This window comes from Amblyomma americanum, chromosome 1 (genome assembly GCF_052857255.1).
Source record: "Amblyomma americanum isolate KBUSLIRL-KWMA chromosome 1, ASM5285725v1, whole genome shotgun sequence".
Classification (NCBI taxonomy): domain Eukaryota; kingdom Metazoa; phylum Arthropoda; class Arachnida; order Ixodida; family Ixodidae; genus Amblyomma; species Amblyomma americanum.
The window spans coordinates 282,325,502-282,352,972 of record NC_135497.1 but is presented as its reverse complement, the minus strand read 5'-3'; the positions used below and the strand labels follow the sequence as shown (position 1 = coordinate 282,352,972).

Here is a 27,471-nt window from a genome sequence, read left to right as displayed (position 1 = left end):
AGACGGTGCGTGCCATGCCGGCCATCGATTGGCCTAAGCCGTTTTTGCGGAACGCGTTCGTTAGAGGCTCCCTGACAGGAGCGCGAAATAGATTCCTGTCGGATTTGGGCTCAGCCTCGCGAGCGACACTGCGATTTAGGAAGGGCTTCCTTTACGGAGCACGTCGCGAGCGGGTCGGTTACGTTTCGCGTCGCCGACTTTATGGCTCTGCAACCCGCACAAGTGGCCTATGCCCCGATGCATGCAAATTAAAAGGAACGTGGGTTTCAGAGATAGGAGGCTTAGGGGAATGCATTACGCTTACAGCCCCAGCTTAGCTGCGGTTCTAGATTTAAACGGTGCCCGCCATGCAACAAACAAACGAACAAACAAACAAACAGTCCTTTGTTCCGGTTAAAGAAGATAGTAACGAAATAGCAGCTAGTCAGAACAACTGTCGGTAGAACGGCTTCTCGTTGTAGTAACTGGTGAAGTGAAATAAGAATGATTTGGTTATACGTTCATTCTTCATGAAATTTAGTTGCGCACCTAACATATTTCTTTGACGTAGGTGGTATAGCTATACAGATGCTTTCATTTTAGCTTCTGCCTGAATAAAGCCCTACGGAGCATCGCACTCAGCTATACCAGCTGTGCAACAACAGGAATCAGGAGACGAGACCATTAACAAGCGCATACATATCATCTCTGGTAGTGACTTCCCCGGAATTTTTAAGCGGGCGCTGGTTACGACTAATCAATTAATAACAAAGGTGAAAATCTGCGAAACACTGCGGTAAGCTTTTCTTGAGAACTGTTCTGTGCGTTTTTTTTTTTTGCCCTACAGAGCCCATGCGAACATGTGCGCAGGACTCGACGGCCAGGCTGACAAGACAGCGTTGCATTATTATTTTAACAATGGTAATTCCAAGATCGCTTGCTTTGCTTCCACCACGGGGCCGCTGACAGTCGCACAGAGCCTCCCATCTATACGCGCTCAAGTCAAGCGGTGCGCGCACTCTTCGAGACTTGTTGCGATCGCTTCCAGACGTCAGCAGACGGTCCCGAAAAACCTTGCAGGCTGAATCCGACTTCTTAAAAGTGTACAACGTAATTCGCAGAAAACAAAAAAACATGGAGCAACGGCGCAGACATTAGTCCATCTGCGCGCGTCAGGTCCCTGCGGTGCGCACGACGTGGCCAGGATCTGATCCTATTCAGACAGCGAAGAGAGCTATGTAGTGTGCGCGCGTGTGCCATCAACGCGACTGTTGTGCCGATCGTGGACGTGTAAGCTGCCGCCGGAAAAGCAGCGGTACAAATAAAATGCGGAGTGCGTGCGGCAACGCCGAGGCTGAAAGCGCTGAATTAAGTCCTGGTGCGAGGATATTGTTGTCGGCAGACCCCCAGCCAACAGCGGCGGCCTGGGAAAAAGCCCCCAAAAAACGCGTGTTCGATGGCAGGTTGTATGAAGAACAAAAAAAAAAGAGAGAGAGAGACACGCGGAAAAGCTGGAAGGGCACTGCAGGCTACGGACACAATGGTTATTGTGCGAGCCTGAGCTTGACGGTAGAATAAGCTGCGATTTTCGCGCGCGCTTTCTGACTGCCGGAAAATCGTGAGAAGCGTTACAATGGCATCTTTTCCTTTCTCTTTTAAATGCGTAACGTTTTTCGTAGGTAGGAAAAGGCTTCATTACGGACGTTAAACAGACCACGTTTTCGTAATGGAGAGAAACTTGTACAGGGACGTTCGTAACCTCATTATGCTTTCCTCCAGCCTTTTGCTACGTGCGTTGGCTGCAGTAAAACAGGCCGTGTTTCTTCTCTCGTAATCTCCAATCAGTTCGCAGTATGCAGCGTTTTGCATGTTATCCCGCGGAGCTTGAAGCGAGCGCGGTAAAGTAATGCAGCGCACAAAAATGCTAGGCACACATTCGGAACTACTGAGCTGCTCCCTTGGCGTCTTCCCGAAGATTAGGCGTGTCTCGTAATCCTAGCCCACGACCCGCAATCAGCCTATGTATGCAGCATTTCAAACGAAGCTGCTCCAATCCGGGATGCTTTTGGTGGCGCTGTTGTTAACAGAGCTTAACGGAGGAAAGCCAACACGAGCAGAGGAAAGCAGCGAGAGGGAAGGAGGAAAGGAGCCCCGCATGTCTGATGCGGAACACACGGCTATCCTGTCCCTAATGCTCGGGGTGGCTGGCCCGTGGGCGCACGCACAACCGAGCAAGCCTGGGTCAATAGACACCGATGGGGCGCCTGCCAATTACGGGGGCGCAGGGCAGAGGACGGCGCCCAGGTGCGAGGGAGGAGCGGTAAGCCTTTGGCTCCGGCACACAGTCCAGCCGCCGATAAGGGCGGGGAGCAAAGATCCACAGGCAGGGGAAAAGGAAGAGGAAGGACCTACGCTTGAGAGAAATCGGGTCTCCCTGCACGCTGGGATAGGCACAGAGGGAGGGAGGGGGGGGGGAGGATAGGGAAGCAGAAGCAAGAACAAAGTGCTTATGGACCAGGGGGTAGCGTACGGACAGACCCCTTCCTTTCGCGGCTCGTAGAGCGATGCGGAGCCGGACGCTGCGGCTATAAGCGCACGGTGCTAGCGCCCCAGGCTGGAGATGCGGGGACAGGGAGGGGGGGGTGAGATAACGCCGTCGGTCTTCCGATGGAGGGGAGGCGGGGGAGGAGGAGTTAAGGGTCACGTCTCAACGATTCCTCAAGGAGGGCGCGGGCCGAGGCTTAGTGAAAGCCGAGGCGCCGAATCGGGCAGCCGGTAGTGCTGGCCGCGTAGGACCGGGGAATAGCGGAAGCAGACCGGGAAAGGAAAAAGCGGCCAGGGGCGCTTGTGTTCGCAGCACTCGAGCTCGGTGCGCGGTCCTGCAGCCTCACGTCGCGCGAAAACGGGCCGGACGAGCAGGACCTGGGCAGCCGGAGCACAACGCCACGAAGCGTTCCCCTGGGCGTCGTCGTTTCGCCCAGGCGGCGGCGGTAGAGCAATGCTGGCCGGCTCTCGGGGTTTCCGCAGCGCTCCTTCCCCCGTGGACGCATTGCCTCGCTATATGGGAAAGCCGTAGCCGCGTCACCCTCGCCCACCTTCTGTCCACTGCTGCGGCGAGCGCGCGGGGCGAACGCGCTGTCCAGTTAGTTGTTCGCTGCGCCGATTTTTATGGACGCGGCGTCTGGACCGCTCGCCACGCCGCAGAGCTTGCGGCAAAATTCGCCAGATAACGACGGCCAGGCCGCAGAAAGCGCTGCACCCAGCAACGCCTCCTGCTCGGGAACAGGGGTCACTTATTCATCCGTTCGAAGAGTTTCTTGCTTCATATTTTCTTCTTTGCCCCCGTGTCTCTTGCACAACTCCGGTCGGAAGTCGCACGGTTCTGACAGCAAACTCGGTACCAAAAAGCAAACGGAACTGTCCCGCTGCGCCGGACCTGGAACAGGCAAATCTCTCCGCTGTGCGTAATATAGGTCAGCCAGCAGTTACAACGGGCCCGTCAGGAAGGGGAATATGGAAAAAACGTGTAACGGCCCGCGCTGACGGAAAAGCTGTTTCATCTACCGGCTGTCTGAGTGCTTTGCGGCCTTTCGTCTAGCTAGTGCCCTTTTCGCCTTTGGTTCTTTGTGCGAAACTGCGCGCGCCGGTTTGACTACTGGAATGAAACGGTCTAAAGTATTACGTATGACGCCCGTCAAAATCTTCTCTCCCTCTCTCTGCCCCAGTACGACGTACCTTTGCGCGGCTCTTGCAAAGATATAAGTCACCAGACGTCTCTCGCAAAGTCTGCTTCACGTATGCTTCGTGCAGTGTTCGCGCGGAAAGAGATCTCTGAGTGTATAAAAGTGAACAGAGAAGAACACAAGCTTCTGGTCTCGGTTAGTTTGACTGAGGCTCATTTGCCTTTCTAGTTAAATTTTTCTTCACCACGTGTCTTGATTACAGTCGCTGCTGTTTCGTATCCGTCAAATTACCTTACTTCCTGCGCACAAAATGAGAAGCTATCATCAACTTTTTTAGAAGCATGTGGCGACGTTCCTTGCCTATTTTGCAGCATCCAATTCACCTTGTGTGTGCGCGTGCGTGTGTGTGCCTGTGCGTTAAATGTAAGAAGGCACACATTTTAGCTTCTGCATGAAATGAGCGCGCAGCAACAAGGAAGTAGTGCCTTAAATATGTGTTCGATACCCTGTATGAAGAGCGAAAATTGGAATGAAAGTGCAAGCTGAGATGCTTGGAGGGAACAGTTCGAGGCTGCCGCGGAAGTGATCAGCACGAACGGCGATCATGGGAAGTATTGTGCCCTTCGGCAATAACCTGGCCGTCTCCATAGAGAATCCAGCGCGTTTACGTCGCGTTAAAATTAAACGTTGTGCACATCTCTCAAGAGATAAACGTATCAGGGACTGTTCCCGCGCAGTGTTCTTCTCACGAGTACAACCAAAATCGATAATAGCACTTCCTTCATCGACGTGCTGGCTTTGAAGATGTACTACATTTTTTTGCGCTTTGGCCTCGCGCTCTTTACGGACTGAGGTCTTCTGCTCACGGTTGTTTTTGGCGAAATTTACGAGCGGGTTTCAGATATTTTCTTACCGTTGAATGCTTAAAGCAGATAGCTCCTTTCAACGCAGCGTTAACCGTAGGTCATGATATTCCTTTTTTAAATGCTTATTTCGCACCAGGTTCCATAGATCGAATTAACCTTATCCAAAGCAATGCTGTGCTCAGTAGCTGCTCCATTTCCGAGGACGTTCGAAGAGCACCCGCTAATCGAACCGCAAGCACTGTAAGTCTTGTTACTTAACTTCAAGGTAAATAGCTTCCTCGGGCGGAAGGCAGCATGACAGCCACAGCGAGTTCAGACCTGCGCTTCGTACGCTCACGATGGCCGTCCCTCCGTTGCAAACGTGAGCACCCCAGTGGCAACCGCAACAAAATATCATTTCCGTCGATATGGAACACCCCCCCACTCAAGGAGCATCCCGCTGAGAAAAGGCAGCCCCGCGGATAGATGGAGACAGCCCCAGAGCACAAGGAGCAGCAGCAGCGTGCGCCCAGATCCGGCGCTCCCGTGTAGCGGAATGCGGCGGAATAGAGCCATAGGGCCGGAAGAGACCGAGCGAGGAGGGGGAAGAGGGGGCACCCGGCTCGATTATTAAACGAGCCCGCCTTTCCTCGCCGGCCCGGTCTTGCTCTCGCTAGAATGAGCCCCGTGGCAGGGCCTGACGGGCCGTGAAATTGTTATCTACGCCGCAAGACGACGTCGGCCGCGCGCTTCAACTGTCTCGTCCCGGCCCCCGGCTAACGATAGCCCGAGCGCGACTGCGACGCCTTTGGCGACACTCTGTGTGTGTGTGTGCGTGTGGGGGGGGGGGGGGGGGGCACAGCAGCGGGTGCGAGGAATCTCAGCGCCGGAGGGTGTGCAGAGCACGAATAGAACGGAAGTATTGCACAGAGGCGCAGCGCCGGCCGAGCCGCGGTTTACTGGACGCAGAGAGTTGCTTTTGCCCCCAGTGTCCAAGGAACTATTAACCCATATGGACCGTCGGGCCATCTCTCGTTTGTCTCTCAACGGGGCAGAAACGCGCTGCTCATGGTGTGGCGGCATCGGCGACAGGACAGCTTGGAGCAGGCCAGTTCGCGCGCCTGGGGTTGGGGGTTGTGCTTCCTGACATCGGCCCTTGCCTTACGGTAGGCCCAGTGCACGAGGCCAGCAAGTGTGATTTCGGACAGAAAGCGCATTAGAGAGAATTTTGGATCGCGCAGCATGAAAATATAGTACGCTGAACGCGTTTGTCTGCTCTATCGCAATCAGCTCGGTATAAAAATAAAGCTTCCTCGTGTGAAGACAACTGGGACTGGTGTGGCATTGATATATCGAGCGAAAGAGTTGGATAACAAAACACTTCGCCAACAAAATAGGCTTAAGTACATTACTACGAGCACGAGAACAGGTGAAACTTAGCCGCGTTCTTAACTGCTGAGCGAACCAGAGCATCGCGCGCGTTTTGCACGGGTAACACTCGCTACAAATGCTTCCCATCTAAAGGGCGAAGTATTTCCACGTTTGCAAACGAGGTGTTACATTGGAGAACGTGCAGCCTGCGAGTAAAAGAACGTTACAACGAAGCGCTGTTGGCCATTCCGGGCTGAGTCGCAGCTCATTCTCTCCCTTGGCATTGCCGCCTTTTAACCGCAGCATAGCACCTCGCAAGTTACGCCAGCCCTGGGCCAGCGCTTCATGGTAAGCAGCGCAAACTGTATACGCTGTCCTGTATATATATGTATTTGTTGCAACTATTCGCATGTCGCAGCACAGCCGGAAGCCGTCGGGATTCCAAGATCGCTCACTTGCGTGAACCTCTAGTTAATTCAGACGGAGGCGGCATTTCGGCTCAGCAGTAGCTGTGAACAATGCACTGAGCCGCACGACCGAGGCGACGAGGGGAACACTGCGACTGAATGAGTTCGAACTCACCTCGTCAACTTCGAGGTGGTATGGCACGTTCTGGAACTCAGGGGCGTGGTCGTTCACGTCCTGGATGTAGACGGTGACGGGCAGAAAGGCTTCGTCCTGAAACGGCATGGCACGACAGGATAACAACATTACATTACGAATGACACTGTGGCGCATGTTCGGAGGTCAGCGGAGCGGTGAATCCATTGGCTTTATACTCAAACGACCCCTTCAGATTGCCTCAACTTCAAAAGCTAAAGCGAGCTATCGTTCCCCCATCCCCTCATAAATAACTCAGATTTAGCAGATTGGGTGGGAATAGCACACTGTATTTAATAAGACTGAGGGAAGAAAATAAAGTTTCAGAGTAGCCACAATGTACACCGCACGCATGTAAGCGGACATATGGCGTGACGTCATGTCTTCTTGAGCAGCTTGGTTATTCTGTGGACGCCATATATCAATCTATTACAGCTCTCTACAGTGCCGGCTTCGGCACTTCAGTAGATGTGTGAAAATGCGTAAATAATTAAACTTCCGTCTTATTGCCCACACTGTATAGTAGATAGATCAATGGAGCTTACGGCGTAGGAAATAATATGCGTTTAATTGGACGGATTGAGCGCTAGCACACATTCCGCGTTGAGTAGCTGACTAAATTGGGATGACATCTCCGGCTTTCAGCAGAGCTTTCCTGAAGTTCCCTCTTTCTTGTGTAGAATGTGCACATAAGAGTGTTCCCGATGCAACGTGTTGTCGAAGACATGGCAAAGAATGGCAGATATTTGCACTTACAAGATAGAAGCACACGCAGTAACGAGTAGGAGGGTCTATGCCATAACCATAGCCAGTATAAAACGTAAATGAACAGATATTGGTTGGCAAAGCAAGAACCCTAATTGCAAGCAATACTTGTAACAAGAAAGGCCACACTCAATGCTCCGTCTCGCCACGTTGTCAAAAGCCTGAGCATTGGACATAATGACTGTGGTCATCATAATTATCGTAAAGTTCTTCCAGCACCCGAGCGCCGGCTCTGACACTGAATTTTGTTATAACGCAACGAGTCAAGATATACAAAGGGCAGTAAGGAGTGAAGTAAGACCTCAGTGCAATGTCCGGCTATTTGCCCATGCCTGATCCGACGTGTCGTCGTTACAGTTGCGCGTGAGCATACTGTAGTATGCGACACGTTGTCTCCACTGCGTCACTCTCCGCTGTTGTCAGGTAGCAGCTGCGCTCTTTCTCACGTTTCGAGCTCTGAAGTACAGGCTTGAGCTGGCCCCAGCAAATAGGGGGCTGAACTCTGCCCGCCTATGTTCGCGCGTTAGAACGGCGCCTGAGTGGACGGCACTCCTACAGCCTTACTCACGACAGCTGAAGTGGCAAGTGGGAGACGGTCATGAACGCGTTCTCTAAGTGCGAGATGCTTTGAGAGTTCAGCACCAGATTGGCTGGCCTCGGCTGTACTTTCCCCTTGAGCGCGAAAAACTGTGAGACAGGCATGGGTATTTCCTTTGTTTTTGCTTCCACTGGTACGTGGTGTCCCTGTAAGGTTGGGCAAATGATCTATAAATAACCTTCTGCGATAAAGCAAGCACTCTTAAATTGATAGGTGAACTTTAGCTAGGAATAGCTTCACACCGAAATGACGCGCCACGTAGTTCCGTAGGGACAGTTAGTGACTCCGTAAGTTGGCCTCGTGCTCAGCAAATAATGACGAAGAGTGCCTGAAGAGGGCGCGGTTGCGCTTCAAGACTGCACTGCTGCCTGCTGCCTGGAAGGGGGCCTGGAGAGCCAGGCTCCCTTTATTCAGCCAGAGCCCCAGTTGCCGAAAGGGCGGCTTGCTTTCCGGCCGCCTTGCAGCCGTGCCAGCATGTATACGGGAGGAGAGCAGTGAAGTATTGTGCTCTAGTTGTCCGAACCAGCGCGATGGTGGAATGGTACAGTGGACGCCAACAGCTCGACTTCTTTAGTTTGCACTAAGCTGTGACTCCCCCATACGCACTCATTTTCTAATTTGGCTATAAGTGTCCTGTTGATGCGCCTACATACGATGCTCTCCGATCCACACATCATGAAGACCTCCAAGATTACTTACCGTTCCCGAAGCTCCTCGGCAGGTCAGCTTGAACTTCAAGACGCTTTGAGGATCGGGCTGCAAAGAAAAAACAAAAATAGACTGAGTTTCCTGCTGACTGCTATGAACCCCGGTGGCTCACTGGCTATGGCGTTCGACTGCTCGGTTCAAACCTTCGGTGTTTACCACGGCGGCAGCACTTCCATGGAGGCCAAATGTAAAAACGCCATGTTCTCAGATTTCAGTGAGTGTTGAAGTACTCCACGCGGCCGAAACCAATGTGGAGCCTTCATATATAGGAGCGCTTCACAGCTCACAGCACCCCTTTTACAGATAATGTTCATTAGCCATTAACATCTTAATTCAGTCTGTGGTGAACTATCCTCATTTGCTTCTCTAAAACACACAAATAACGCCTGCGCTTCACAGCCAATGACCATGAGTCGCGATAGAGACATTCGTTAGTGGCAATGATGCGTAGGGAAAAGACGCGGTAACAGCAACGCACTTTCATTTGTTGAAAGGCATTTCTCTTACCTCGAACTCTTAATGACGAGCGCACCGGTTGAGGCTAGTGATCTTTTTCACAGCTCATGGCGTTTTACGACTGCAGAGCATTGCAGACGCGACGTTCCGGCACATCGACCGCTGTTGTTGTTGGTCATACAAAAGATGGCACATAACCACGCTGGGGATCGGCGAAGAATCGGGAGGCATAGATTACTATTAACCTGTACATTTACTGACTGCAGACTCGAACAAATTACCTTCATCGTCATCTTCACCTGCCCTGCAATTTATTATCCAGCGCTTGCGCAAACATTGTATGTACTTCCAAAATGAGCGCGCCTAAAACAACAGCAGTCCATATAGTTAAGCATCCCTAATTCGCTTTTCCCAAAAACCGTCTATACCGCGTTGGCATGGACAAGTCGGCCTAGTCGTTCTAAAGGCTGGCATCATCGCCATCTCCATTTTCTGCACGGTTTATTCTACACAAAAAATAGTTTTAATCTTTGAGACATCGAAGAGATGTCTTTGAGACATCGAGGAGCTGTCTCAAAGACGAAAACAGCCCTGAAGGCTATGAGAAGCACCGACTAAAGTTGCTTCTGCACCTACACGCCCAATCCCTCCGAATTGCGCAACAGCGGCTGAGAGCCATCCTTCTCTTGTAATAACGGTTTTATTCATTCATTCCTTTGAGACATCAGCCGATACAAACCGTCAAAACGCCAAAGGACGAACACGGCACCATGAAAGCACTGTGTTGTGTTTGTGCTCTTGTATTTGCGCCGTTTGTGCGAGCTGATGCTTTAAAGAGTAAGAGACACTAGGGCAGACCAGGCAGCTGTATGGCAGTGCTCTGAACTACAGCCGTGCACCCCGGAAGGTGGAGAGAGAAATACGAAAGCGACAGCCGTTCTACTGCTGACAGAAAATTGACCCGCCCGTTTTTCACCACCGCCACACAATGAAGGACACCCTGAGCCGCAGAATGCACCCTCGTACGTTTTAACGGCTTCGCAGTAACCCCTTCAACAAATGTCGCTATGGTTGTTTTACGTATTAAAAAAGGGAACTTGTTTCGGTGACAAATTACATCCCTTATTCCAAGAAAGAATAAATAGGCAGAACGCGAGTGCCAGAACAGAAGTAAAAGATGAAGAACGTGAAGAAGTAGAAGACGAAGGTAGCGGCGCACTGGATAATGAGTAGGGTTAACCTTCCAACGATGTTTTTTTCGCCACCCTCCGCGGAATAAAATGAGATCGCGCTACGGGAGCACTGTGCGCAGTTCCAGTTAACAGCCGCAACCTTTCTGCGGTTCGCTTTGCGATCGTCGTCGCAACAAAGGGAACGAAGCAGCTGGCTCGTCCCGTGTGGTACACACCACGCCTGGAAGGGATCACAAATTCCTCTCTGGGCAAAGAACAAAACGGCGCCACTGTCGTTTTAGCCCGTGTGGGCTAAGTGGCGCCAGCAACCGAGATAAGAGCCGCCGCTGCGGCCCAAACTTCTCCCGAGGCGTGCAAGACGAGGACCAAGAAGCGCAGCACAAAGGCGACAACGCAACTCGATTAATGCTGCTCGTGCCTCTCAAGTTCGGCCAAGACAATGGCTGCAATCGCGCCACCTTTCCACGACCGCCGATCGCTCATTTTCTTCTCTCTAAGCTGACCCTCCCTCCAAGTCTTGCCTGCTAAGGGTCGGTGTCCACGCCGAGAGCACTGCGCCCGTCCGCATCTTCGCTTTTATGCCCGCAACCCCTCACTTCCAAGCCCCCTCCTCTTCAACCTTGCAGGACTGTGCATCGCCTTATTACGCGAAACCGCGAGGTCGCCTAAGAGCTGTTATTTAAGCCCGCGCGAGCTGTCTCCTGGCGCTGCACACGAGAGGGTCAGTTTACTCAAGCGCGCGGGAATTTATTAAGGGCTTACGGCGGTTAATGGGCGCGCGAAATCGCGCCACTTAGGCGCCATGGGAATAGGCGCAACCGCACTCATCACCCCCCTATCATTCCCCGGCGCTAGGAGCACTCGCACGACCCGACCCTCTTTCTGCTTGGCTTCGAGAGCGGCTGCGTTGGAGATGTCTTCGCACGGGCCTCCGGTCTCAGCTGGAAGATGGCTGGTTACGGCGTTAGAAAGATGTTCGATCGGACTCACTAAAGCGCGAAGGCGTTGCAATCGCGGTAACTTAATCGTTCATTTGTTCAGGAGGAGCGGTCCTTAAACCCGCCAGCTTGCGGAAACTACTTGCTCTGTTTCGCCGTGGCTTTAACAAGCGTTACGGCGGCGTCATGCTCGGGTGGCGTTTATAAACACGACATTCTTAACGATAGCTGTAAGCTCCGAGCAGAGCGTCATCTGTGTATGGTGGGACGCTACTTTCTAGCGTCTTAAAATCTCTGGACTTCAGTATTGAGCTACGAAAGCACCAAATCCCGCAAGACTCAAGTGTCAACGCGGTTGTGTATCTTGGCTTTGTTTCCCCCGAAGTCATGTCTTGCTTTGGTTTCACCAAAGTTCCTTGTACCCGTGAGTTTTTCTTTTTTCTTTCGGCGGTGGTGCATAAAAGTTCCAAAGCAGATTATCGAGGTAACCTTGAACATCTCTCTGCAATGCCGCTCGCCCCTTTAATTCTGCAGGGGTGCTAATCAGCTCCCGCCAACAACTATATTGAGAGCCTACGCTCGTGCCAACATGCCGCATAAACTAACCGAAAACGTCTGAAACGACCAGCTCCTGCGCAAAGTGTGTGCGGCTGTATTGGACTCTGCTCTCGAAATGCATGACGGAAATAAACACCATAGACTTGGCAGTCAAGCGGCTTCGCTTGTGCAAACACACGACCGCCCGTCGATAAAAGCTAAAGATACGCAAGCGACAGCCGCGCATTTCCCGGAGTTTGTGGTCCCGTGGTGCAGCACGAGTCGTACACTCGCGCCCAAAAGTGATTCGCCCAACCGAGTGCCACGCAGAAAGCCAAACCAGGTGACCATGTTCGCGGTCTTTCTGCGAGGGTCTCCAGAGGAATGCGGGAATGAATGCTTCACGAAGCTCTCGGTCACAAGGACCCCCGCACAGCAGTAACAAACAGGCCGGCGGCTGAATGTCGTGGCATAAGGGAGCGTAAGTGCAGCCTATTGTTTATTCAAAAGCTGTTCTCCCTGTAGACTCAAGAATTGGCCCAGCGCCAACGAAGGGCTAGCCGTTCTTAGTTAAGGCTCGGAAACGACAACGCTGTCAGGGTGCACACGTTCTCTGTGTCAGCCGAGGCACTGAATACATAACGCGGGGTAGCTTGTTAAGAGATCCGCGAATGCCCATATGGTTACACGAACGAGTGACAGCTGACGTTCGCAACTGGACACTCAGCGAGGGCTTCACAGAGGAGCTTTGTCGTACGCTTCTGAGCGTATCAAGCAACTTTACTGACGAAGAAATTTCGCAGTAGTGACGAGGAAGGAGAAGAAGCAGATGCAGAAGAAGAAGAAGGTAATACGAGTGAACTGTAGGAGACTCTACGAAGACCCGAAATCAAGGGCCCGTGTCTCACAGATTTTGTACTTTGTGTAAATCGACTACTTGTTTTACGCGTTTTCACTTAAATTAAGTTATCTTCTAGAGTTGTGGCTTCAGTGGGCCACAGAGATCTGAAGACATGGAGGCATACGCGGCTGCTGGCTTGGGCAATGAGCTAATCTGAGAGATTCCCCAGAATATGCGAGGAGAAAGGAAGCTTGCTGCAGAACTTGAATGTTGAGAGCTGGTGTGGTGTCTGAGTATAGTATGCGTAGGCCTCTCGTCTTGCAGGGGCTCGAATGTGAAGCTGAGATACTGCAGTGCTTCAAGCGCCGACTGCGTTTCTTCTCACGTTGCATAGCATTACGTTTAATGGGAATACCTAGCGCAGGATCAGTACTCGCACGATCCAGGTAACGTGGGTACGTGGATAGGCTAATGAGAACCGAATGGCTCACCAAACACATGGGACAGGTAACAAAATGACGCACACTTACCGACGCTGCAAGCGCCACCCTTAAATTCTCGTTTCTCCCTGTTCTTACGCCTGTTGAACTTCGGTAGACCGTCAGTAGGAGCCATGACTAACGTATGCGGAACGGAGCTTTTGCTGCACACCCTGCATATCTGATGCCTACCCATTCGCCTCCGGTTATGTTTGGTTGGATCTACAGCCGGTCAAAACTAAAACACGAGACGTTTACTCTTGCCAGCGCTGCTTCTGTGCGCGTTCTCGTACCCCCTGGAGGCATTATTAGGAGTACAGCGCGATGAACAGAAATAACGCAGCACCAGGAGCAAAAAGAATCGGCGAACGGACACCGCAACATCGCCGAGCTAACAACTGGCTTGAACTGCTCTGCGGGACAGCTCACAAACACGGAAGAAGGGAATGAGACGGGAGAAAAATCACCAAAACCGCAGTGCCCCGGAGGCACCGACCAAAGCCAGGCTCACATCTTTCTATTTTTTCCTTTCAATTCGAACTGGAGCAGAACAAATCATAATGCGCACCCTGAGGTTGTTTGCGCTCAGTGGCACACAGACCATCGGTCGCGCGAAAGCCGCCACACGCTCAGGCATAGTGTCTTTCATTCGGGAAACTTCTGATTTCGACCTGTCCTTAAGCTCCCAGCCGAGCTACTCAGTTCGTGAAAGTTGTTGTCGTTGTTGTCCTCACGAATATAATGGCGCGTACCCACCGCGGTGGATTGGCCAAAACAGGCGGCGACTGACAGGTGCTCAAAACGTTTTTAAATTTAAGTTAGCATTTCAAATACTGCGAGATTGGGGACTGAAAATGGGAATGGGGCTAAACGTGCAGTGTTTAGGAAGTTTTGGTGTAGATGAATTTTATGCGTGCAGCTAACTGCACCGTCTTTCTTTTCCCACACAGCTCAGAGCAACTGTGGTCCGAATGACAAGGCCCACGGCAGCCGGACGAGTATAATTATTTCGGTGCACTCCCTCTGCAAGTCTTATGTCGGTAGTCTAGAAGCGAACTTACTCGGTCAACCAGGTCTTCCAGCGACTTGGCGACTTTTATGGACACGGTGCGGTCGTCGATGTCTTCGTGCCGAAAGTAGTTGATGTCACTCAGACTGTTGTCCATGGCCTCGACGCGCAGATCCCGCCGCGGATGGACTTCCACCCGGAACACTTCTTGTCCTTTAGAGCAAGAGGAAAGGAGAGAAAAAAAAAAGTCAGGCATTAACCTTCCTCTACGCACCTGTATTCTGTCGGAGACTTTCCTGGAGAACACATCGTGAGCTAGTTGGTTGTTCATCACAATGAAAACAGCGCAAACTTCACGAAGGACGCAGAAAGGGAAGTCGAGACACAGGCGTCCTTCGTGGAGACTTTCCCACGTGCTTTGCACTCACAAAGCAGACAGTCTGTACATGGAATATACAACTGGCACAAAGAAGCAAGCGATCAACGTGATTGGCTTCTTCGGGGTGTTTATTTCGCCCAACCATCCTTCTTTCTTTACTTTAATTTCTGCTCTATATTTGTCGACATTTATGTTCCTTGGGAGCAACATGCCAAAAAAAAGTTAATTTTCTAAGTAACATAGGTGGCTAAATCTTTTTGACTTGCTTTTCAGGACGATGAGACCACGATTGATGTTTTTGTTGGCATATTATGTAGAATTTTTGATGATATCGGGCAGTCAACCTAGCAATCAACAAAGCGCCGTAGTATGTGCTGCGCGTATAAAGAGGAGAAATGTTATAGAAAATGCGGCGTCGACTTCAGCAAAAGCTGCGAATGTGCGTAGCCGCAAAACTTTAACCAGCGACTCCCTTAGGAAACAACTTTAAGGAAATGCCTCTTAGAGGCACGTGTGTGTCCATTAACAGCAATATCGGCGGTAGAGCCGAAAGGATTATGGACACATCAAGTGCTGTGCTCGTACAAGCACTATAGCTAGCATAGGCGCAGTTGTTTTCCTTCCATGCACGAAGGCAAATGGTCTGTGCATTATAAAACCGAAGTTAAACCTTGGTGAAATGAAACTCGATGCCTTACGTCGTTTGTTATCCTTACTGTTGATTCCCAATTTTAGATTAAAGCAAGCACCTTTTACCCCTCGCCGTCTCCCGGTTACTTTGGCTCTGGGTAGTAGCAAAGATATTCTAGAGTTGGAAAGACCAGGAGGAAAGAAGACGAAGGCGCGCCTTCCGTCGCGAGCGCTCCTGCCTCGCTGACGTCGGCGCGGGAGAGCGCGTGGCCGCCCGTGCCACCGGCCCATCCGCCATTTGGAACCATTCGTCTCCAGCTCCGGGCCAGCCGAGGGCAACGCGAGGTGGTTCCTGCCAGGGCCCGTCTCCCAGAGGAAGCCGCCGTGGTCAAGTGAGGAGGCAGCCCGCCACGCGAGCCCTCGGCCAAAATTCCCTGCCGGCGACCGCGGCTGCGCGAGAGCTTCGGAAATGGCCCAGCGCCCGGACTACTACGCCATCCTTGGACTGACGCGGGACGCCACTGCGGCCGACATCACGAAGGCCTACAAGACGCTGGCCTTGCAGTGGCACCCCGACAAGAACGTGGACAACAAGAAGAAGGCGGAGCGCATGTTTCGTAACATATCGGAGGCCCACAGCGTCCTGGGCAACGAGTCGTCGCGCCAGCGCTACGACGAACGTCTTCGCAGAGCCTCCATCCCTCCGTCCCCGTCGACTACGTCAAGGACGTACTGCTACATCGTGCCCTCTCATCCGCGACAGAGCAGTGCGCAGCAGTCTTGCTCCTACACCCAAGCTCCTGTGACAGCCTACCCGCAAAGTTCCGTGGCTACCTACCCTAACTATTCCATGACCACAGTGTACAGCCCACCTTCGGCCGGCCGCCATCCGGCGTACAGCTACAGCATGTACCAGCCGTCAACCTCCACTCAGTACCCCTACACGGTTCCCCCCTCAAACTATGTGCCGAAGCCAGCCATGTCAATGACCACATACATCCCCACCGTCTCCGCGCCAACGCCTTACTACCAGACTCCGAGCACTACGACTAACGTCTCGATTCTGCGCCTGCCGACGGACTACGAGCGCCAGACCTCCACGCGCATCGTGCAGGGGAACCGGATGGACCTGGAGGTGATCAAGGAGAACGCGGCCGAGATCGTCAACGTCTACGAGAACGGGGTGCTGACGCGAAGCACCTACCGACGCACCGGCCCTCCGCCCTATCTCTAGTTGCTCTCCAAGGCGGCACAAAAGGGCCACCCATGCAGTTGAAGACCAAGAAATCTCGAAGCACTCATCAAACGGAACTCAAAATTGCTGCTAAATAAATCAGTCGGCCCGGAACAATGTGTCGGTCTCATTGAGAATTCTGGAAGCTGAGGAAGAATACATTTAGGAACGCTAATTAGCCTAGCGAAGGTTATGCGCAGTAGAAGTTTAGTGCTGGTTATGCTCCGGCTGATGTAGAATATAAGGAGGGCGCTGTGAGTAGCCGGCGTATGTACATGACATTTTTGTGCTCAAGACTGGAAAGCTATCGCTTTTGAGCATTGTTTCTTTGCAACGAGCAGCACTCCTGCGAAGACAACAGGGGCAGATCGGTGACCGGAAATTTCGGAACGCATGTGGACTTTAGAATGGAGGAGGACCCATAAAGAGAAGTCTCTCTCTTCGTGCCAATAGGCAACGGCCAGCCCCTATTGCGGCTATACGCAGAAACAAAACAAATATCAATTGTACCGCAGTTTCTGATATTTTTTCAGGGTTCTACAACTGCGTTTCGCCAGAAAGGACTGACCTTGTCAGCCTTCATCTTCTTCTTTACCTCAGTAAACATGGCACATACCCTCGCGGTGGGATTGGCCAAGGTGTAGTGGCATAAGCAAAGAAATTTCCATAGGAGATTACGACAAAATTTTAGCACCAAGCGTGAAATTTGAAAAATGTATCGATAAAAACGACAGAAGAATATTTAAAGTTAAATAACAGACCGAATTTTGGTGAAAGAGAAGAGCTCGAAGAAATTGAAAAGAATTAGCAAATCAACCTACCAGTTGCAATTACGTAATCATGGAGAATCGCACAAATTGAACCCAATGCAAATCCTTTGGCACTCGCACCAAACGATAATAACACTGGCAGAGATGTTGTTGTTGTTGTTAGCCTATCAAAGATGGCACATAGCCACACTGGGGGATCGGCCAAGAATCGGGTGGCTATTCACCTGAACGCAGTTAACAAAAAGGAAAAGCACGTGGGAGCGCAACACCGGTGAATTCTTCCTCATGAACAGAAAAGGGATGAGAGTTTTGATGTGAAAAGTATAAGAATAATAATAAAGAGAGAGATAATAACACTGTCCGCCACAGGTCTGGCTTCCTCTTCGTCCTCGATGCCTAGGGCCCTGCCATGGCAATTCGTGCAGTGCCAATTAATTTTTTTTCTCTGGGATTTGGACGCTTTCCTTGATTAACGACTTATTTTATCATTTCTGGTTGTTGTACTATAAACAAATAAATGGCACGTACTCACACTGCGATATCGGTCAGGAGTCAGAAGGAATAGAAAGGACAAGCACTTAATATTGTTGTTTCCTTTTATGATGTCATTGTTTTGTTTCCCCAAAACCTTTTTCACTCTTTTTTTTGTCCTTGCCCTCCGCAGCCTGATCCAAAGCCAATGAAAATGCCTACGACCGAGCAAGCAACCTGCCAGAAAGGCGTTCTATTCATGCTTGCAGACATAGTGCAGTAGACACCCGCACTGAGGAGAACAAAGTGCGTCGCGCCACAGGCCGCAGCGGCCCCCTCTTTAGATATGGCCGCTTCCGCTCAGTGATCTAAGCGGACCCTTCTTTCTCTCTCAAAATTCGCTGACGGACGCTCCAAAATTGCCACAGGTCGCCAACACCCTGCCAGCGCCATGCTGGACTACTACAGAATCCTGGGCGTCCCCCAGACGGCCCCGCCGGAGGAGATCAAGAAGGCCTACCGGCGGCTGTGCCTGCGCTGGCACCCGGACAAGAACCCGGACGACAAGGAGAAGGCCGAGCAGAACTTCCGCAGCGTGGCGCAGGCCTACCAGACGCTGTCCGACGAGCAGAAGCGCAAGGACTACGACTACCAGTGCGCCATCCTGCGCGCCCGAGCCCGTAATCAGGCGCGGAGGCAGGCGGCCACCAGCCCTTTCGTGACGCTCGAGGAAATCATCAAGGGTATCCCCCGCAGGTCCTGGGAGGCGCCTGCTGCGGACAGCGCGGGGGCCACTGCGTCCAGCTACCCGCCCACGCCGTTCGCGGCTTGCAAGCCGTCCGGCTCCCGGCGCCGTGGCGGTTTCCACGCGGGCATTCGTCTGGAGGCCGGCACGGACGGTTTCCGCATGATACACCACTGCACCATGAGCCGCGGCGCCGTGCCGATGGCCACGCGTCTGACGCAGACGTCGATCGCGATGCACAAGCCGAGGCCGGTGCCTGTGCTCGGTCCCCACCGGCCCGCGATCCCCCCCGTCAGCCGGCCGAGGCTGTTCGAGGTGCGCACAGTCATATGCGACGGCGTCCAGCGGATCTGCCGCTACGAGGATGGCGTCAGGGTATCTGCCGTCACGCACCCCGTGCCACATTTACGCCAGGTGAGCTCGCGCCCGCTGCCCGGGAGTTTGTTCCTTTCTCTTTTTGTATCGTTCCATAGGGGCTGGGCAAGTTAACCGCCGTACTTGTGTGGTCACTCTGTCGCTTGAAATGCGAGGCTGATTTTCAGCACACAGACTCCGACACCACGCGTTGAGACCAGCATTTAAGAAGAACTTTCCCCGAGGACTCCATCTCTCGGGGGGAGGGGGAAATGGATGCTCAAGTTTCAATTACTACTGCGCTTGTTTCACCTTTAAGAATGATTAGAAGTTTCGCGCTGTGCTTGCAACATCTAGGAAGTTCCTTTGGTTGGTGTTTTCGTTAGGACAACCCATCTGGCGTCAAGTTTGGGAAACAAATTTGCGCAAGGAGGCGCCCGACATAGCCACTATCCTTTGTATGCGTTCAAAGCGCACCGCGAGCACGGACATATCGCCTTACGAGTAAACATTTTCTGAGTTGTTCAGACTCGCGATGAGTAAAAAATAGCGTTCGTTTCTTAAAGACTGCGGTAATGAGCCAAGCACCACACTTCGTCTTTCTTTGTTCTCCGCGAAATCTCTGAGGCCGGCATAGGCAGGTCTGGGGACAATTGTAATGCACTCCGCATTGCCCGCAATGGCTAAATGCCCGCAATCTCAGCTACCGGCCACCCTGAATAACAATGCGCGTCCAACAATGGCCCACTGCCCTCGCCCTCTCGACAAAACTTGGCTTCCGCGAAAAACGCCCCAGCTCAAGAACTTGGCCGTTGCGTCTACGCGACGGCGGCACAGAGATGTATCTGCGCGCCTCTACGCTGCCTCTCCGAGGTTATCTAAGCTCTTTGAAGCCGCGAGGCCAATTACGTCAGTTGCGGCTTCGTTAGCTTTTTTAAGCAGCGCCACTTTTTTCGCGATCCGCAACGGCGGTCATTTCTATTCCGTTCAGCATTTCCAGCGCACCACGCTTTGCTGCTAGCGCTCCACACGCTGCCAAGCGGCGGCAAGGACGAACGCGTCCTGCTTTACGGGCTTTGTGGCGTGCCCATAGAGCGCGCCACGCATGACTCATGCCGGACCGGCCGCACACGAGAACAAGGTTTAGAGCGGCCTACCCACGCAGCACTTGCCCGTGCACTGCTCGGTAGTCCCGACACGTCTCGGGCCGCAGAGACGAACGGTGAGAATTGTGCGCTTTCTGCGTAATGCCCGGCGTATGTACACACGGGCATGCCACGACGCGTGTCGACCTTGGTGCTCCCACGGCGCGAAAGCGCATCCTTTTCGGGCGAAACCAGATAGCGGATTCCGATCTGGCTGAGCTCCTTATTTTCCCTGTTCAAAATTGGCTCTGTCCGCATGTAACTTTTACGCGAATGCGTAAAGGCCCCGTGCCGCAGAAAAGTCGCTGTCTGCGTTGTCGTCGGCGTGACAGAAAAGTTAGGACTAGTCGATTACAAGAGGCTCCCATAGATGGCGCCAGCGGCGCATCGGAAACCCCTGACCCTCAGGCCCTCGGGTTGCTACCGCTACGCCGCGCACACATGTTCGTACGGCTTGGTAAGAACGGGACTTTATATACATACATGTCGTGTGGTCTTGCACATTATGATCGTGATTGTGAAAGAGAAAACAGTGTGCGTGTCTGCGTGGGCAAGAGGAACCGCTGTCCCGTAATTGTCTGTCCTTAAAGGCGGAGCTTAAGCGTCCCTGAATTTCTTTCAATTTTTCCTTCAGGAAACCGGCGCCCACTGCACATGGCAGGAAGTGTTCCGACGCGCGTTTTAAGCCTACGTCAAGCGCCTTCCTGTGGATGTAACTCCCCTTCTTTGTTCGCGCGTCGGGAATTCAAGAAGCGAGATCCGTCGTTGTATAAGCACAGGTTCGCGCTGCTTTGAGCGTTCCACGCCGGTGCTGATCCTGAAGGCGGTTGCTTTTGCTGGCTCCGCTGCAAGAGGACGCCCTCTTTGCTGGGACACGGCGAATAGCGAAGCACTCAGCGAGCGGCATGACTGGCTTTCGCTGGCGCCACGAGCACCGTCTGTGCAGTTGAGCGTCACTGATAGCTCGCGCTGCACCCCCGAATGCTTCCCATCATCCAACGCTCCCGTTCGCTGAGTAAACCTCTTCAGCGGCTGTGCCTGTGTACAGTTAGTACCACGCTTGTTTGCTTACCTTTCGCCGCATCCGTTACCACTGCGGTGAATGGTTGATAGTTGAGTGTTTCAACGCTACAGCGGAGCTTACTCCTTCGCGGACTGAGCACACGCTGTCGGCCTGCGCGATTTCTGCACGGTCAAATGCCCTGTAGCTAGCGGCAAGCGATTCAGTGTCCCTTGCTGTAACCTGTGTCGTTTTCCTTTCTAGCCAAGCATACGTCCCTTGGTACTGACTCATCGACCCGGACTGTGAAGTTTTGATGGAACTGGACAATCCCTGAGGCGCAAGTAATATTATCCGGAGAGTTGGCGGGACGTCTAATAAACGAGGCTGCGTGTTACGTAAATTTAACGATACCCTAATGCCTCTCCTTTTCAGGCGGCCAGTGCTCCGCTCAACATGTGGAGGCAAGAGCATGCTCTCGTGTAATGAATCATTTTGAAAGACAGGTTTAGTGCTGACTGTGAGAGCAACACGAAGCTTCGACATTTTTTTTTCTTTTAGGAAAGTCTCAATTCTTTGCTGCTTTATCTTATGCAGCCCGACTTCATTGTCACCTGTGCTATATACGTGTCGCCCATTGGTCCAATTAGATTATTATTATTATTATTATTATTATTATTATTATTATTATTATTATTATTATTATTATTATTATTATTATTATTATTGTTGTTGTTGTTGTTGTTGTTGTTGTTGTTGTTGTTTTGTTGTTGCTCCTGCAGCGTTCTGAAGTGAGATGAGGCACTCGTGCAGAATCCAATTTGTTGCTGGTGTACAATTGGCTGTTCGTGTCCACCTCTGCCCTTTTACTAAGTTAACAGTAAGACGTACTGGATAGATTACAAACGTCCACACGCGCTTATTCAGAGCAGTATAGCGGCGTGCTCCTCAGTACGTCAGCGACACCTGGCGTCGGCCTCTGAGTTCGAGATAGCTTGTCCGTAAGGTCGTTTTCAGTGTGTCCGACGAAATGTTTCAGGTTCTACTGGTCGCCATTCGCTTTTTCTAGCGGTGCGCAATACTTGCTGTGCCACAAAAAACGATCAAGGTATGGCACGTCTTCGTATATCTGCGGGCCGCCCGTAAGCAAGCGGTGCCCTGTCGAAGACGAAACAGTAGGTCGGCGCACTCGGTACTTTGAGCTATCTCGAACCCGGCGGCCAACGACACGTGTCCCTCACAGCCTGCGCGCTGCTAGTGTGTGGACGGCCTGCAGCGATACATCGCATTTGGGTAATCAGAGTTATTCAGTTAATGCACGCACCTGCGTTCCAATCAGCTGCGCAGAAGATGCAGTCAGGTTTAACCTGAATATTAAAGGGTCGTGCTACCTTGACGACCTTTGAGGCACGATGTCGGCCAGCTCTGCGGCGCTTCCCTCAACCGCCGACAAGGGCGTGCTCAGTTTATCGCGTTCCCTTTCTCGACTGTCAACGCAGCGAAGCGCGCACGCTACATAAAACGCGCTTAAATTGCGCTTCAGCTCGGACTCCACGCACGGAATTGAGATCACCGTGAGGTAAGTGCACGTTATCCGCTCTTTTGCGGCGCCGCCCCGCTCACACGAGCGCAACAGGCCAGCGTCACCGAATTCTCACCCCCGTCGCGCAAACAAATCTGGCGCGCGCGCAAGCGTTCCGAGCTCCGTCAGCGGGATTTAGGACGGACGCTTTCACCCGAAGCGAGCGCTTTCGCTGGGAACGGCTTTTGGGCCGGAATTCCATTCTATCGCGTCATTATTCTAATGCGTGCTGGTGCGCATCCCACTGGAGGCGAGCCGAGCTTCGCGCGCGGCTCCGCCCGATATGCAGACCGCTCGAGGAGCGCCCTCACCGCCTCTCGCAAATAGCTTAGCCCCACTTTTTGTCCCTTTTCCTCGTGCTAGCCTCCAAATGGTTGTCGCTCAATCCGGAGCTCTCTGGACGTACGCACCGCAAACGCCTGTGCGCGCACCTATGCTAAAACCCGCTCGCACTATACCGGTGCGCCACTGAAGCCTCCTTCTTTTTCGGCCCCGCCCGTTGCGGCACGCTATATAGCTGCAGCGTAACGCGTGCGCAGGATTATTCCCTTCATCAAGGCATGGGCTTCTCCCCCGTCTTGTCTACCCCCCCCCCCCCCCGCCCGCATTCACCAGACGGCGCTTCTGCCCGAACACACTGTTCGGCGCAGGCGGCACGGTCTTCGCGAAACAACCGGGGCGCCCGTAATTTCGGGCTCCTGTGTCGAACGCTCCCCTGCACTGCCGGCCCCCTCCCCCAGAGTCTGGTACCGCTCGCTTATTAGGGCGCAGGCAAAGGGCCCTCAGTTTTACGACGTCGCGGCGAAGGAGGCAGCGTATAAAGGGGGTAGCTCATTTGAATAATGCCTGCCACTGGGATCGCCCGAAAAAGCGCGCTCGCCCTGTGTGCGCGCGCATGGCGTACTTGGCGGCGCTGCACACTGTGGAAGCCGAGCCCCGGCAGCGCGAAGCCACTGCTCGCCTGCCGCCGGCCGTGGACCCTCTCGGCCGCAGTCATCCAACAGAACATTCAGCCCTGCGTGCCGAGCGTCTGCAGCGCGACGCCGAGACTCCCTTCCGACCGCACACCCGCGCGCATGAAAAGGAAAAAAAAAAACAAAACGCCGTGAGGTTCTGCCGCCGAGATTTTTTAGTGCGGGGTACCAGCGTCGCTGTAGCTTGAGTGCGGGGCGCACTCTTTCTGGCGAGCTTGAGCGTGCGTGTGTGCGTGTGTGCGCGCGTGTCTGGTCGTGCACTGGCGGCTTTTCGTCTTAACGCGGAGCCTCGAGTCCGCGCGCTGTCCTTTATTCGCGGTGGGACGCGGTTCCGTAATTGCGTCGCAAAGTGCATTAGAGCCCGCGCACAGGCGAGCGGGATTGCGCGAGGACGCTGCGAGCAGCAGACCCGCTCGCCTTGTTGCTCGCTCGTTCGCCCCGAGTGCCCGACCGTCTCGTCGTCGTCCGGCCAAGCCGCGCCGGCGCAAGCCCAAGAGGAGACGCTCTCTCGCATAGAGCGCCAGAGCCGAGCCCCCTGCTAGCACATTTCGCAACACTTATTAACGCGGTACAAGCCGCTCCAAGCTGAGGGGCGCGCTTTTTTTTTTCTCCGAGACCACGAGTTTCTCATTAACGTCATCTCGCTGTGTCCGCTGGTGCACAGTGCGGAGTTTATGCTAACTTGTGATATGCGTTAAGAGCGAAGTTGGGACGCGCAGAGACGACGGGGCGTCTAATGAGACCTATTGCCAAGCTGGCCCCGAGATGAAGGCGAGCTAAAAGAAATCCAGATTTTTATTTTTATTTTAAGAGTTGAATGTCGTACATTCGCGTGGGGGCCCACGGCTGCGCCGGGACTGGACTGCGTTGCTTTCAACATCCGGTGCAGACTTGGAGTAGTTTTTACTCGGCAAGAGAGTGACGTCATAGTGGGCTTAAAAAGCGCACATTCACCACTCGGCAGGTTTTTGCAAAGAAATGCGCCACACAGATATTATAGTGCAGTTCGGTCGGCCTCTCTATATTCGCTCTTGTTGTTGCCTCTATGTCAAGGAAGAATGTTCTTCGTGCACACTTACCGACTTGGATGTTCTCCGAGACCCTCTCGAAGCGTCTGTTTTCTCCAAGCGGGTAGAACTGACATGCTGCAACGAGAAGAGATGGAAGCATGGTGTCAAAACTCAGCGCCGTGGCGAGCAAGCAACGGAAAAACGAGGAGGGGGAGCGGAGTACGTACAAATGGGTGCTCGGGAGCAACACTGCAAGGGAAAGAGCTAGAAGCGAGAACGGGGGCCACGAAAGTGAGTAATATAGTTGAAGACACGGAACTTTTAATCATGACACGGGAATGAGCGAAAGAAAAGGAAGCGGCCGAAAGGAAAAGATGCGCTACACGATAGAAGCGAAGCCGTTGAGCGCCTCAGCGCACAATGCCTTGGGGCGTGCAGCGGTCCAATGTCGTTTCCCCCCGGCCGGCTGCGAGATTGCCCCGGCGACAAAGACGCCAACAGCGATATCGGCCTAATAAGAAGCCCAAACAGAGCGGCCAGCGTCCCCAAACTAATCACAGCGGCGTCTCGGGGCGCGCAGGCGGGATTACAGTCACCGGCCAGGTTGATGCGAGGGGTGCCCGAAATCAATTCTCCGCGCGGCCCAGGGCGTATATTTGACAAGACCTTTATCGAGGCCTCCGGACCAGGCGCAGACGGAAAACACGGCTTGGTTGACACGTGCCTCGACGGACGGCGGAAGAGAGGCCGAAAGACACGCTGGTTCTATTCGACATTGCGGCCACGGCGGCAGCAGTTACTGCTCTGAGTGTGTGGCGTGCAGCAGTCTGAGGAAGCACGCCTATAAGCGATACGTTTCGGTGGGATGTAGGCTTATTTCTACTGACAGCGCAATATGCGACCTACATGTGTTATTCGCGCTGACAGTCTCGTTGATTTCGAGCTGTGCCATCTTCATACACTTAATGTAGTACTCATCTGACAAAAATTATGCCATCACCGAACTAGCTAGAAAGCTCTCTATACAACGAAAATATTCCTGGGAAAGAAAAATAGCGCGTTGTGCTTCAGGAATCCCAAGCAGCTATGAAAACAAATCTGCAACGACGTTTTTTCCCTCTTAAAGTCGCGAATTGGCACAGCCGAATCTTATAGGGGGCATCAAGTATTAAGAGTGCATGTGTGTTCGGAAATTAAGAAGCAATATATGCGCTCCGAAACAACGAGTGCTGTGTTCTTCCCTGAGCGCTGAGAAGTGGTGCCCTCTGCTGGGAGCGCTGTTCTGGCCATTTCTGCCCTGTGTTATACGCGCCCGCCATGACAAATTTAATCGCCGAATAAATTCGAGTGGCGGACGATGGATGACTTGAGAAAGGACGCACAGTAGCGGAGCAAAGTTTCTTTTCATGGGCCCAAAACTTACTCGTCGTTGCAGCTTTTATTGACTACTTGTTAGCGCATGCCCCCCCCCCCCCCTTCCTTTATTTTTATTTTACCGGACAATGCTTACAGTCGTTATCTCTCTGCGAGCGTTGGCTATAAGCCATTCTTAGCTCGGAACTGTGAATTTGCGTTATGTGCATAAAACACGGGGTGGGATCATCCTGCACTGCCTCTCAGGAATTGCCTGAGCTGAAATCTCATGTACACCCCTTCACCCGCTCTTCCATATGCACGTCATGACTGCAACCATTAGCATCTAAGGCATAATCTCTGAGCGTTTAACATTGGTTATATAGCGCTTACGTCGGTGTACCAACAACGCCTTACTCGCTACCTGACCATGCTCCCGTAAACATCCGCTGAGACCTACGCATCGCCGCATCACGCAGAGATATAGCCAAAGAGTGCAGTGTTTCTTGAAAGAGGCTTCACGGCAGGGGCGAAACGTGCTCAGATTATTGTGCGTCGCAAGCGCCACGTAGTGCAGGAATGGGGAGCACGCTGACAACGGCGCGCAGCGGGGACAGCAGCAGCAGCAGCCAGGCTGGTGTTCCTTGGGGCAGCGCGGGCGGCTGCAGACATGGCCGGAAAGAAGGCGGCGGCTGGAGATCGTCGCGCGACGTCCGGACCGGAAGGCGATTCTCGGTTCGCGCGGCTCCGCGTTCTCCGCTGGAGGCAGCCCTCAGCGCCCGTATCCGAGCCGCATAAATCGTCCCGTATCGCAGCCGACGCAAAAACCGGCGAACCGCGCGCTGCGCTCCGGGTTTTGCGCAGCGCCCCGCGTGTATGGGCCGGCGTACAGCCGGCGATCGAGCAAGGTCGTTTGTGCGAGACGTGTCCGATTTTCGGAGCAGAAAAGAAGATTGCTCACGCGCGGCGCCTCCTTCTCCGCAACCGCGGAAAGAAGGCACAGTTCGCCTCTCGGGCGCCGACGACTGCCGCGCGACGAGAGAGGGGGACACGGCACATGTGGCGGCGCCGTCGAAATCGAGAGCGGCCGCTAGCGAGTCGCGCTCGTCGCTCAGCCGTAATGAGCGCTCTTCACAGCCACGGTGAATTGCATGCGCCCACGAGTACGGGCATGAAGTTGGTTGAGGGGGTCGTTTAAACTTGGCCCGTGGCCGGCACATTTGAGAGCACGTAATGGGGGCATTCAGCGCGGACATACATATTACTGGGCTCCCCCCCCCCCCCCCCCTCTCCCATGGTCTAGTGAAGTCTGCAGCGCGTACTTGGACGGTGGCTTTGTTCAAGAGCTGGCTTGTTCGTGGGTGCGCTCGATAAATTTCCCGAACTGTCGCTTGGTTCGGCGCCTCTCTTGCTACAGAGACGCATCTTTCAGGAATTCAGAAAGACGTAGCGCATCGCAACCTGTCATTGATCTAATTTTGCGACAGTCTATCTCTTAATTGACTGTTTTTTTTTCAGTCTGCCACGACGGCTGAATAAAACGCGCCACCTTTAATTAATGCGTATCGAAAGCCGAGTCGTGTGCTCTGTAGAAAATCGCATCCTGCACGCAGCGGTACCTGAATAACGCATGCATCGCGACTTTTTTTGTTGTTGTCTGGTTTGAGAAGCACCGCTGCGGAAAACCCGCTCGTATTGTGACACGAGCAGTACGCGAGATGCGATCGATGGGCGCCCTTTTTTTTTCATCGCACATTCGTGGCCCCCCATTCGGCGGAGAAACGCGTATGCGGCGCGCCAAGAAAGCACTGCAGCCATTCCC

The 27,471-nt window shown here is 53.0% G+C and overlaps 3 protein-coding genes across 6 annotated transcripts in view; 2 read left to right on the top strand and 1 right to left on the bottom strand.

The window, feature by feature from the left end:
• LOC144118419 (protocadherin Fat 4-like) overlaps window positions 1-27,471 on the bottom strand; it is a 270,906-nt gene that overhangs the window by 123,857 nt on the left and 119,578 nt on the right. The window contains exons 3-6 of the mRNA XM_077651364.1: window positions 24,366-24,431; window positions 14,055-14,215; window positions 8,541-8,597; window positions 6,461-6,556 (exon numbers count right to left, since the gene is read on the bottom strand). Coding sequence (XP_077507490.1) covers window positions 6,461-6,556; window positions 8,541-8,597; window positions 14,055-14,215; window positions 24,366-24,431 — 380 coding nt within the window. The remainder of the gene's footprint in view (window positions 1-6,460; window positions 6,557-8,540; window positions 8,598-14,054; window positions 14,216-24,365; window positions 24,432-27,471) is intronic.
• LOC144097538 (uncharacterized) lies at window positions 15,341-16,353 on the top strand. Its single transcript, XM_077630238.1, has one exon. The coding sequence runs from the start codon at window positions 15,481-15,483 to the stop codon at window positions 16,243-16,245; it is 765 nt and encodes a 254-aa protein (XP_077486364.1). The 5' UTR covers window positions 15,341-15,480; the 3' UTR covers window positions 16,246-16,353.
• LOC144097512 (uncharacterized) lies at window positions 17,712-21,143 on the top strand. Of its 4 annotated transcripts, none has more exons than XM_077630224.1 (3): window positions 17,712-17,792; window positions 17,915-18,645; window positions 20,995-21,143. In XM_077630224.1, the coding sequence occupies exons 2-3, from the start codon at window positions 17,938-17,940 to the stop codon at window positions 21,037-21,039; spliced, it is 753 nt and encodes a 250-aa protein (XP_077486350.1). In that variant the 5' UTR covers window positions 17,712-17,792; window positions 17,915-17,937; the 3' UTR covers window positions 21,040-21,143. The 4 variants fall into 4 exon arrangements, 3 of the variants coding, with proteins under 3 accessions (XP_077486350.1, XP_077486355.1, XP_077486346.1); XR_013307044.1 differs by lacking the exon at window positions 17,712-17,792 and adding an exon at window positions 19,577-19,807 and having other exon boundaries at window positions 17,799-18,645; XM_077630229.1 differs by lacking the exon at window positions 17,712-17,792 and having other exon boundaries at window positions 17,799-18,140; window positions 18,243-18,645.